This window comes from Calliphora vicina, chromosome 1, assembly GCF_958450345.1.
Source record: "Calliphora vicina chromosome 1, idCalVici1.1, whole genome shotgun sequence".
In the NCBI taxonomy this organism is placed as follows: Eukaryota; Metazoa; Arthropoda; class Insecta; order Diptera; family Calliphoridae; genus Calliphora; species Calliphora vicina.
In genome coordinates, this window is record NC_088780.1 from 140,504,562 (window position 1) to 140,518,107 (window position 13,546).

Sequence of the window (13,546 nt, forward strand, 5' to 3'; positions counted from 1 at the left end):
CGAAGTAATATTGTACTTTCCATCGATAAATCAATTTCAATTTCTGTTGAAACATTATTTTTTATATCCAGGTATTATGAATATATTTTTGCAAATTTAAAATACTATCGTAGATAGAAAAGCTCAAAAATCAAAGGTCTATAGGCCTGAACTAGTACATCATAAAAGAGCAACAATATTTAAGGGAGACTTCGTGCTGAATAACAGGTCTTATGTACATACTGAGTACTTATATTCAATATATGGGCAAATCCCAGAAACAGTCTACCAACAAAAAAAAAAAATTTTAAATGAATCAAACTTGAAATTTTTAATTGTAATATATTTGATATATAAACAAATTGTATTTCTATGGTCATTCATTCAAAAATGATTACCAAATCCAACACTAGTGCAGATATCTTAATTTTATACAAAAAAAAATAATTTTTTAATGTGTTTTTATCATTACTTAAATGTTAACAATATGGTTCGATTGACAGCTATATTTTTGACCATTCAATTTAAATATAAATAAATTTTGCGTAATTTCACTTTGAATGGCATTTTTCGCAGCTTCTCACTGAAAAGGAGATACTTTTCAAGCATCTGGATAATTTGTAACGAGCGTCACGTAACGTGCGTCACTAAATGTTCTCGGATTTTTATAAAAACGGCAAATGTTTGTTCATGCTAATAAGTTATATTAGAATTCTCTTTCATTCATCTTTCTTTTAGGAATAAGATTTTGTGTGCTTTATTATGCCAAATTCGCTAAAATTACGAATAAACACTTCAACTTTTAATGTTACTTCCACTTTTGGTAACGTGCGTCACAAAACTTTGCGATCAATTATTTCGCAAGAAATTGCAATGAAAAGGTAATAGCTTATGCCATCTGGACTTGCACTTAAATCTGACTATAGCGTAGAGTAATCTGTCAATTTGTAATATAATAAATACTGAAAACATTGCAGTAATCATTAAACTTTAACTGGTAAATTTTTCACTGATCTGTAAAAATCTTTTTACCATGGGCCGGCAAAGCAAAGCTTTATATCTGTGGTCATATGGAAGTGTAGCTTAAGTCGACATAAGGGCGAATTGATAACGAAAAGGCTATTTTTTAAAAACTTGTACCTTTAATGTCTACTGAATTTATTACCAATATGTTAAATTACAGATTTTTTGTAAGTAACAATAAAAATTACATAAAATTGTGAATATTTCAAAACTTCTTCTTTCGACTTAAGCTATTCTTCTACACTGAAATAGATATTAATACTAGCTAAAACTCAGTGTGCTTCGCTACCCGTATCGTAATGAAATAAAAAGATTAGAGTTAAAAAAAATATATTTATTTAGTATTTAAAATCTACAGTTTTCCTTTTAAATTAATTCTTATTCTATTATCTTATGATTTACAATATATTTAGGGTCTAATTTTATAAAACTAAACGACAAACGTTAAAATAAACAATTGTATTCATTTTATGCATTGGAACAGATTGTGTCTTGATACTAAATTTTGTTGCCCTAACTTAATTTAAACAAGAAATTAATAATAAAAACCTTCCCCAGCAAAAAATGGTGCTTCATCGGAAGCAGGTTTGTAAGGCAGAGAGCACTTGTATACTGCTACCACTTCGCATGAAAGATTACATGATTTTTATATGGGATTCCTCGTGTAGAGGCTCTGCATAAGAAATCCAATATTAAGCATATTTCTCAGCTTTAAAATTAACCTGATTTCATCGAATTAAATATGCGCAAACAATTGTGCTGAGAAGCAATAAAATCGTACAGAACCAGTGATTGCCTAACAAGAAACGCTGATTTTTTCTAAGTTCTTCACCACCTATACGAATAGCTTAAGACCTTCCAAAATCATTTTTGTAAGGCAATAATGTTAGGATGCAATTAATGTAGCAGTAGAAGATGCAGTAATCATATTTATTGCTTCCAAATCCGAAATATTTTTTGCTGGGTCTCCTGTAAAATTTAGTTTTTGTGGCTTGAGTTTTCTTTGCGGTTATGCACTGTGGTTCCAAATCAAAATCTAGGTGGACAAAATTATGAAAATCGATATCTTCAGAATTTGGAAAAACTAAGTTTTTTCGGAAGCTAACAATCTGCTCTCCTCCAATACAAATGGGTTTTTTAATTGGACATTTCGTTTTCTCGACAGAAGCGCCAGAAGTTCAACAAATTTTGAATCATATTTTCATTTATTTTTTTTAATATTTTACTGCTTTACTAAATTACATATGTATATCTCAATGGTTCATAACATAGATACTTCAAAACATAGATAAACATTGATATAGGCTTTTATTAAATTTATATCTTATATTTATGGGCCTCTCCATTTTTCTGTTATAGTCCTTTAAACTTGGTTCTCAAATATATTGAAATTTTTTTTTTATAAGAATGTAAAAAACGTATTTTTTTAATTTTTTATTAATGTTTTTATATGTATATCTAGACCCTACTGTAACTTGAAAAAAAGTTTATATTGATCTTTTAAAGATTTTTTTTGGAATCGGAGATACCAATTCTATATAAAAAGATCGCCAAATAATTTTGTCCACCTAGATTTTGATTTGGAACCACAGTGTTATGGCTCGATATATTGAAAAAAAAACAGAGAGACAAATACTAATTTTTAATACAAATTTATTTAATTTATTTTCTTAACTTATTTTTAATAAATATTTCTTAAAATAAATACATAATTTTTAATTAAATAGTAGAAATTTATAATATACATATGTATATAAGTACTTAACTTATACTATACCTAAAGCTATATGAAAGAATATGTATTTCCCATACATACATATTTATTTCTTGAATGAGAATAATGCAAAATTAATATTATTAAAATGCTTACAGTCTAACGGTCTCTCGAAGAACTCATGTCATGAGTTAGTGATGTTGTCGCCGTTGCCATCGATTGCAGTTCAGCAGTTTTTTTCTCGCGCGATTTCTTACCACAAGTGGGACACAATAATTTCTGCCAAGAACTACGCGCATTCTCGTCTATGATCACGAAGTAGATAAATAAGACAAAACCTTGCAGGGTGGCTGTTAAACAAAATAGATACGAAAACACAATGCCTGCCTTCATAAAGGCAAATATGCCAAAGATCCAGGAGAGCCCCAGTAGGAAAAATAACAAAATGGAAAGTCTTATCTGTTTGATGACCATTTGTTTTTCATTACGTTGCATGGACATGCTGAGCGTATGGGAAATGCTGTAGAAAACATATAAAAATATTGCTAAATTGGCCAATACTATCAAGGAGACTGGTAGTATAACACCAAAATGTAAACCATTGCCTGAGGGATAACATATACCGGTATCGGTGGCCAGCTGATAATTACTCGGTATATACGACTTTGAATCCAATAAAGCTACCAAAAGTGTGGGTATTAAGGGTAAACCCCAAGCCACTACAGCTGACTTTATTATGTAGTGTTTAGGACGTTGTATGCCAATCACCGTGACATAACGTTGAAATTGTAGAAATGCCACAATTAACATCCAAGTGAACAGCACCAATATCGAGTACTGCAGCAGTGCACCCAGTACTACACATCTGGTGTAACTATGCTTCTCCACCAAGGCCTCGGACACATCATCGGTATTGACAAACAGAAACAATACCATTTGCAGAGTAAGCGCCAGACACATGTTGAGTAGTACCTTATTGGAGGCCTGAGAACGCCAACTCTTGAATATCAAGGCCGTTAACCAAATACCCAAAAGACCCAATAATGACAAAGTACAGCCTATTAAGGAGATAATATCCAAGGCCTGTTGATGCACAGCCGTCACTAGAATCTCATCAGTGAGATCATTTTGTCGAAATCCACCACCAAGCAAATACGAGAATTGTGTTAAATGATTTGTGTAGCAAAGTATTAAATTAGTTGCCGTTGAATGTTGCGAGGAATTGGTATTAACACCACTGCTAGTCCAGGTACTGTAATTCCAATAACCACAGCCGGTATTTGCAGAAGGCTTCATAGTGTATGTTGGACTTTTATTGCGTAAAATAAAGGGTAAAGGTCCGGGAAGTTGATCTGAAATAAACAAAGACAAACAGAAACAATTTTTAATAGTTTTATAATATGTATTTATATTTTTGTGAAAAAACATATACTACAATTAACTATAGATGGCTCAATGCCTAAAAAAGCTATTAGTTTTTCGCATATTGGAGTTTTTTAATTATACTAACAAGATTTTAAAATCATCCTAATTAACTCGTAATAAGTGACTGTGAAGAGCGCTAATTGGGTAAGCGAAGTTACAAAATTTATCGGTAGTGAAATCTCTTAAATATAACTGGAAATTACAATTAATGAATATCATACTTTAAAAAAAATCTCTAAACTGTTTTGAAGCAAAATGTTTTGAAATGAAACAGACTTACTGCCGGTTTCTCGGTGCCGAAAGAATTTTGTTTGAAGACCACGAATTGGAGGCATTACTCCATGAAGATTGTTGTAAAACTCAACGAGAGCTTTCAAAATCATTGGGAGCTACTCAAGCAGCAATCATAACGTTTGCGAGCTGTAGGATTCATCCAAAAGCAGGCAAATTGGCTACCATACGAACTAAAGGCGAGAAATCATGAACGCTTTAAAAGAAAATTATTTTTGCACCGAATCATTACTTGAGATGAAAAGTGAATCCATTACAATAACCCGAAGCGTAAGAGATCGTATGTGAAGCCAACCAGCCGAATCGAAACCAAAGCCTAATATCTGTTTCGCAAAGTTAATTCTCTGTTATAAACTGTTAAAGTCGGAGCATCACAGGGATCCTGTACCGATTGCAACTGATTCCTATCTCAGAATATGCGACCAGACATGAAACTAAACTAATACTTGTAAAAAAAGATTTAGAATGAAGTTGGGAAGTTTTACCTCAAGCGCTTTATAGTCCAGGCCGCGCACGGTCCGACTACCATTTCTTTCGATCAATGCCGAAACCCTCAAAAGATGAGCAGTTCTTTTGGATCTGAATCCTTATGCTCCGATGGAATATAACCTTTACCCGCATTTTAATGTCATACACCCAAAAATTACCTAAAGTAAATTGAACAAATGGAATGTATACGCACAGAATTGCGTATTATGCACTTCGGCTATAATTCATTTAAAGATATTAAAAATATTTTATTTTGCGTTCTTATGAAACATTTTTATCCAAAATATCCAGCGAAATAAGACTATATCGTACGTGACATAAAACGGAAATTATTTTGAGGTACATTTAGAAATATACAAAATTTTGCGAATCGTGAGAAGCGTTATTTTTTCTTTTAATTTCTTACTCTAAACAAAATATTTTTTCTTTACAATCAGTCATATTTAAATAAATAAAATCTTTGGATAATTATACCCTACACCACCATAGTGGGGAGGGTATTATGCGTTTGTGCAGATGTTTGTAACGCCCAAAAATATTAGTCTAACACCCACCTTAAATTATACCGATCGACTTATAATCACTTTCTGAGTCGATTAAGCGATGTCCGTCCGTCCGTCTGGTCGGCTGGCTGGCTGTCCATGTAAACCTTGTGCGCAGAGTACAGGTCGCAATTTTGAAGATATTTCGATCAAATTTGGTACATATTATTTTTTCGGCTCAGGGACCATGCCTATTGAAACTGGCTGAAATCGGTCCACTATTTCACCTAGCCCCCATACAAATGTCCTCCCGAAATTGGACTTTATCGGTCATAAATGTTTAATTTATATATGTATCTCCACAAATTCCGCTCCAAATATGTTTTATATCTACAAAATTCATGTCACCAAATTTTGTTACGATCGGTCCATAATTAGTCATAGCTCCCATATAGACCCGCTTCCGAAAATCACTTTAACGTGCATAAATCGCTTAAAAATGTTGGTAAACACACAAAATTCAACATAGTTAACTTTAATATACACATAAATCACACGACCTAATTTCATGGTGATCGGTCCATAATTGGTCATAGCCCCCATATAACCGCACTTCCGAAAATCACTCAAAAATATAAATTATTGAAATTTTAAAAGAAATTTTTTTTTTGCTCTTTTACTTAGTGTAGGGTATTATATGGTCCACCATACTTTCTTACTTGTTTTATAATAAATAAAATTTAATATCGAACGTGACAGATTTTTCTCTTATAGTAAAGCCATATATAATCTGTAAATATATGTATTAGAGTTCGTTGGTCACTTCATTTGTTTTTCGGGTATCATCATTTTTCTGAAGGTTTTTGCGTAAATAAAAATAATGGCCTTGAATCCTTAAAAATGGTTCCAAAAACACACAACGGGGGTCGCAAAAAAAAGAATTTTAGATTTTTTTAACATGCACGATGAAAATGCATTTTAAGCTTAGCCAAACGGCACCAATATTTCCTTTCTAATCAATTTAAAATTTATGAAATTAACTCTAATATGTATACAAAAACTAAAAAAATAAATAGATAATATAATTCGGTTTCAATGAACAACTTGATAATAGAAAAAAAACGATCAGAATAAAATTCATAGCCTAAAATATACAAATTAAACTAAAAAATTAAATAGAGTCAGTTTAAACTATTATTTTTGCCCTTAAAATGTTATAATAAGCTCTAAATACTTTCACATAGTAACATTTTAGTTTTTATATAAGTTTGTCATTCCGTTTGTAATTTCTACATTTTTCATTTCCGACCCTATAAAGTATATATATTCTGGATCCTTATAGATAGCGGAGTCGATTAAGCCATGTCCGTCTGTCTGTCCGTCTGTCTGTTGAAATCAATTTTCTGATGACCCCAGACATCTTCGGGATCCAAATCTTCAATAATTCTGTCAGACATGCTTTCGAGAAGTTTGCTATTTAAAATCAGCAAAATCGGTCCATAAATAACGAAGATATGAGCAAAAAACCGGGACAACCTCGATTTTTGTCATATTTTTGATCTATATCTGGATTACTAAGTCATTAATATAGACCAGTAGTACGCAAAAAGAGGCATTTAATTTGTGTGCTCTTTTGGGTAAAAAATAAAATATCCACAACAACATCAAGAAACTGAATGAATTGTGTGTATTTTTACGCTCTTTTGTTCACATTCGGGTTGTTTGACGAAAATCATCGTAACCTCAACAATATGAACGCCTACCATGGATATAGACAATATGGATATCTAATGATAGATATTTCAAAGTCCATTGCAACGAAGTAGATAAGACTATAGTAAGTTGGACCTACAATGGGTCAAAATCGGGACAAATATTTTTTAACCCCAATTTTTTTTTTCATCAACAAATTTTTTTTGTCATACATTTTTTTTCCAAAAAAAAAAAATTTAAAAACTAAAAATTTGGAAAAAACTTTTTTAAAAAAATTTTGAAAAAACTTTTTTTAAAAAAAATTAAAAAAAAATTTGCAAAACAATTAAAAAAATTAAATTTTGAAAAAAAAGTATAATTTGGTGAAGGGTATATAAGATTCGGCACAGCCGAATATAGTTCTCTTACTTGTTTCTGCTATTCAAATCGTCTTGAAAAAAAGTTGACAGGGTTTATATATACCTTCGGGTATATATAAGTTTCTGGATACTTATAGATACCGGAGTTGATTAAGCCATGTCCGTCTGTCCGTCTGTACGTTGAAATCAACTTTCCGTAGCCCCCAAATAACCTACAAACACAATTGATAAATCAATACATCGGGAATTCTTCCGTCTCGATTAGTATTTAAAATCGAGAAAATCGGTTTACAAATGGCTGAGATATAAGGAAAAAACCAGGACAACCTCGATTTTTGACCTATATCTGGATTACTAAGTCATTAACATAGACAATATGGATATCTAATGGTAGATATTTCAAAGAACTTTGCAACGACGTATATAAGACATAGTAAGTTGGAACTATAATGGGTCAAAATCGCAAAAATTATTTTTTTACCCGAATTTTTTTTCGCTAAATATTTAAAAAAAAATTGAATAAACAAAAAAAAACTTTCGAAAACATTTTTTTTCCAAAAAATTAAAAAAAAATTTGGAAAAAAAATTAATTTTTTCACCTAAAAATATTTAAAAATTTTATTTTGAAGTATACTTTGGCCACAGCCGAATGTATCTCTCTTACTTGTTTCATTAGTGGTTGTCATTATCGTGTAATTGCCCATATACCAATTTTATATGGTCGAATTTCATGGGAATTTTTTAAATATTATTTATGGATGGGGATGTCATAATGCGTTTTATCTGCTGTTTCATAATTAATTTTTAGGAATACCTAAAAACTACCAAACTACTGAAATCTAACTTGGATCCTTTTTTGGCTATGTCCTCGAGAATTGTTTAATGTTTCTTTAAAAAAAATACTACTAGACTGACGACATACATTACAATTCAAAAAAAACTCACCTGCAAAGCCTGGCATAGATATTGATAAAATTTTACTAAACGGTTTTCGTGAGCGTAATAAGTTTTGCTCCACAAACAAAGCATCGTGAGCATAGATTTTAAACACCACAACTGGTGTATTTATATATGAGGTATAAACATTAAAATTTAAAGCATTCCAAATGTCTGTGGGAATAAATGACGCCAATTCTAGATGCATTTCTTGCAATAGGTCATTAACTGATTCATTCATATAAATAAATCGATAATAAAAATTATTAAGTGAATCATAATGTATTTGTTGTTGCTGCGAATGATTCTGCTGGTGATAAGAGTCATAAATAGCAATACCCGATATGAGGGCGCAATTGGGATTGACAAAAAATACACTGATATTACGGGTGATATGACCGTAAACACCAATATTCGATAAATTTAAAATTTCAACTGATGTGTCATTGTTATTATTCATGGGCAGGTTAGTGGCTATGCTTGTAGGCGGCAGTTGTACTTTACAATGACTATCTGATACAAGTTTCTCCGTTAATGTGTCCATATAATTCTCAAATGTTTCCAATAGACTATTTGTGGCGTTCACTTCTGCCGACATTCTTAGAACCAGCGGATCGGTAGACATAAGATTGTGGGTTATTTTCATAACATCACCAGATAATTCGATATCTTGGGAATCAGTTACAATATTTTTTAAAATTTCACTGGTCAATTGTACATCAGCCGGCAGTAACCTTGATTTTGGTTGCTCCAATAGGCTCAGCAAAGTTGTGGCAGTATGACGACGTGTTATCATATCTCTAACTAGAAAATTTGTTGTGGTTATATTTTCATGTAAAACACTTAGTTGTTTACTTATGACCTGTTGTCGTGTATGCTGTAAACATTTAAAATTCTTTAGATTGTCTACGGAAGCCCATTTAGCTCTTTGTGCCTTAATGTCATAAGAACATTTTCTTGTTAAATGCAGACCATTAGGTTGTAGACATATGTTACGCAAACTGGAAAACTCCCCTATCTTAGCACGTTTCCAGGCGTTTTGTTGTAACTCTAATTCACCATTGTTTGCTATAACATAATGTTCAAATGATTCCGATTGACAAAACATACTAATGCGACAATCAATCAATACAGTTTTGTTGTCATAACTCTCCCAGCGTGTGCCTTGGGCAAAACGATAGCAACGGCGTCGTAAGGGTAAACCATTGTCCACTGAGCAGATGTTTGGCAAGACAGCACGTTCACCAGCCTTTGTACGATTCCAAGTGACCCATATCATTTGTGATTTGTTGTCATGACTGATGAACTTGTGCAGATATTCCTCGTCTCTACAGTATATATGGGGATATCGTTCAAATTCATCACTGCTCTCAGTAGATACATTATCTTTTTCACTATTTTCACTATTAGTATTTTTAGCTAATTTTAATTTTGGTTGACTTGCTGACACTTGTACAATTTTATTTATCTCACTTAGTATTAAGTATACTGTTGCTAAAATATACAACAAATTCATTTTATTTTGTATCGACACTTTCGCTTTTTTTTATTTAATGTTTAAAACAACACATTTTCCGTTTATTATTTGTATTGTGTGGTATTTTCGTCTTCAACGTGACACGTTCGTTCTCAAAAAATTACTAATTTGATTTTTCAAAAAAATACCTGCAAGTGGCGACTACGAAACAATTCAATTGTTCTCTTCGAGCAGAATTTAAATGAATGAAATCTTAAAACAGAAATTATAAATATTTTTTACGCCATCATATATACTAATCACTTTGTGATTCGATTTAACAATGTTCGACCATACATCAATCTGGTTGTATGCCTGTGTGTCCATTAGGGAACTAAAATTGTACTAAAAATTAGCCAAATGCTGAAAATCGGATAACTTGCAAATTTTATTTAAATGAAGTTTTTAAAAATTTTGTTTTCGAGAAAAACAAATTATTTGGCCATATTTTGGTTAATGAACTCAATTTCCATATTCAGAGTATAGTCCACATAATTCTAAATATACTTTGAAAGTGTTACAAATGTTGGAAGACGTTAAACCTTAAATCGTGAATGTAAAATTTTTCAATATATAACATTAATAGCGAAATGTTATATATTTTTGGGCCGATTTTGATGAAACTTAAGAAAAATATAACATGAAGTCTAGTTTTTATAAAAACGGCAAAAAACGGAAATTAACCCTTAATGGCACTTGGGGTTAAAATGACCAACTTTGAAAATATACTCTGTTCCAAAGTGAAGCGTATCCCAGAAAGAGTGTTTTGCATCGATCAAGACAAATAGTAGTCGGACGGGCACAGTCTGGACTATAAAACATGTGGCTGAGCGTTGCGGTTTCATATTTCAACAGCTCATAATAGTTAGGACCCTTTTGCTCCCACCAATATAAATAGAATCACCTGAGCATCATAGATATCTCTCTTTGGTCTCCATTCGGCTGGTTGGCCGCTTCGGGTTATTCTAATAGATCTATTGTTCATCACAAGTAATGATTCGGTGCTAAAATGGGTTTCTTTTATAGCGTTGAAGCAGCATTTCAGACATAAAAAATCAATTTTCAAGGTCTCTCCGCTACAATTCGTATGGTACCCAATTTTCCAGCTTTTGGATGAATCCTGCTCCCAATATTTCTGCAAGCTCTTATTGAGTTTTACAACAATTTTCAGAGAGTAATGCCTCTTTGGACTTTTTGGTCTTCAAACAGTTTTAGGTTGGCCTGGGCGATCTTTGTCTTACGTGTCAAAATCACCACTTCTGAACCGAACAAACCACCTCCCGCACGTTGAATCCGATGAAACACATTCACCATAAGCTTTAGTGAGCAGTAGGTGTGCTTCAGCGCACTTCTCTTCAAATTAAAGAAGTAAAGAAAAGCTTCCCGCATATGACAATTCGTTGTAACAATGTTCGATATTTTCGAAACAGATAAAAAAACTTTGTTGATTACACTTTATTTTTCAACAACTAAGTGAGAATAAGCGACAGATATGTACCCTTCAAAATGACATCTAAATTATTTAAAACAAAACCCCCGTTCAAGAGACACGTCATCTATTATATTATATGACTGATTCAACCTAGGAAGATGTTGCAAACAAAAAAAAATTGCCTTGTGTAGGAATCGAACCGGCATGTTGATTGTTGTGCAGCATACTCACTACTCCATGTACGAGTTATGTGATCGTAAGTTAACAATGGTTTTAACATAGAGATATAAATTAATATAATATGAAAAAACAAAACAAATAATGACTTCGATGGTGTTGAACCACCAATCAAACACACTAGAAAGCTGTGCTACAAACACACTAGAAAGCTGTGCTAAATGTAAAAGTGCTGGGTAACGACCACTCATTACAAAATAATGTATGTGGTAACTAGTTGGCATTACCAAAATTCACAAAATTTTTGGTGGGAATTTTAATTCAATAGAGTACAATAATTTATATTTACAAATTGTAAGACTTGCTATTTGTAATAAACTATTTTATGTTTTTTTTTGGGTAAAAGTTGTGGATGTAAGAAGACTTGCCACCTTTTGAAATTTCTAAAACGGGACACCACTAAAAAATCCTATTTTATTTTTTAAAACAAAACATTAATTTAAATTGTGTAAAATCTAGAATCATAGGAATAGTTAATATTAATAGGAACATAAACTCTACATACATATGGAGGATTTCATGTCAAGTGATCTAACTTTTGAAAGCTTAGTCCTATTGGATAGTAATTCAGACACAATTTTTCACTAAAATCGGTCAAGAACTGTCTGAGTTAGAGGCGGTAAAAATTTGATATTTTGGCCAAAAACTTATTAATATTGTTCTTAGCAAAAGGCGTCCCAAATGTCCCAATCTGTCAAAAAAAAATAAAAACTCATTGTTTATTGTTGGTGTTTTGTTTAAGCTTTGATATTTTTACAAATAAAGCTTGAGTGTCTCTATTCACTCTAATGTTTTATTTGTATAATATCTTTAGTTTTTCTAAAGCCTTTTGGGAAAAGGCTTTTATTGTTGGGGGATAAGCTAGTTCCTATGCGCATTTTACTGGTTACTTAGGCCAGATCATCAGGAACCTAAGCAACCAGTGAAATGCGCATAGGAGCTAGCTCGTCCCCCAACAATAAATTTCAGTGAATTTATCAATTATTGGGAATCCAGCACACTAATACTTAACAAAAAAAATAATTTTGTATTCCCGTATAACTTTTTGATAAAATAAAAAATGTTTGACAGTTATTTTTCCAAAATCAAAAACTTTTTTGACTTTTTTTCAAAATGGGCCTATTTTCTCAAAAGAAAGCATAGGTATTTTCCTTGAAGTTCTTTTTGGTCGCTTAGTGGGATGGCGTGGTGTATACACACAGCCTCAAAAGTGAGTAAACACCAGCGAATTTTTTGATTTTCTTTAAGATCATGAAAATTGTTATAGTCCGACTTAAATCTTTTTTCACAACCGAATCTATTATTTAAATGAAAAATGTAGAAATTGCAAACAGAATGACAAACTTATATATACCCTTGCCGGTGGCATGTCACAGTGTCCATTGACATAATGTCCATGGACATTATGACACCCCATAAAGTGACATTATGTCCATGGAGGAGAAAGCCCCTAAAAGCGGCCGCAGGCCGCCAATAAGAAATACCTTTTTCTGCGATACCGAATAGTTGCTCGACATGCTACTGAGTGCAAAAAACTTGTCTTTGTAAATAAAGTTTTTCTGCGTGGAGGCCTATGGCCGCTCTTAGGGACTTTCTTCTCCATAGAACGCGGAAGGCGGCTTCGCTAAATAAAGCCTTTCTTGTAAATAAATTATTAAAAAGTATTTTTTTGAAGTGAAAGTTCTTAAATTTTTTATTGAACTCTCTTTTTTTTGTCAAATGTATTCCTAAATTCATATTTATATTTTACATTACCCATTTTAACACTTTTACTTTTTTAAACTTTAAATTTGTGACGTCTGAACTCCACAAAATTCAGCTAAAAATCTCAGCTATCGTCTTATTACTACTTTATATTTACAACGGTAAATTCGATAGAAGTTAAATTAAAACATAAATACTTAAATTATTTTTTAAATATCATGGACATTATGTCACTCCAAAAGTGTC

At 32.0% G+C, this 13,546-nt stretch overlaps 1 protein-coding gene across 1 annotated transcript; it reads right to left on the bottom strand.

The window, feature by feature from the left end:
• Window positions 1–2,840: 2,840 nt before the first annotated feature.
• On the bottom strand, window positions 2,841–10,015 carry LOC135963960 (adhesion G-protein coupled receptor G7-like). The gene is made up of 2 exons (XM_065515985.1): window positions 8,421–10,015; window positions 2,841–4,068 (listed from the first exon to the last, which is right to left on the bottom strand). Exons 1-2 carry the CDS (start codon window positions 9,925–9,927, stop codon window positions 2,876–2,878), a joined length of 2,700 nt encoding a protein of 899 aa, XP_065372057.1. The 5' UTR covers window positions 9,928–10,015; the 3' UTR covers window positions 2,841–2,875.
• Window positions 10,016–13,546: the final 3,531 nt, after the last annotated feature.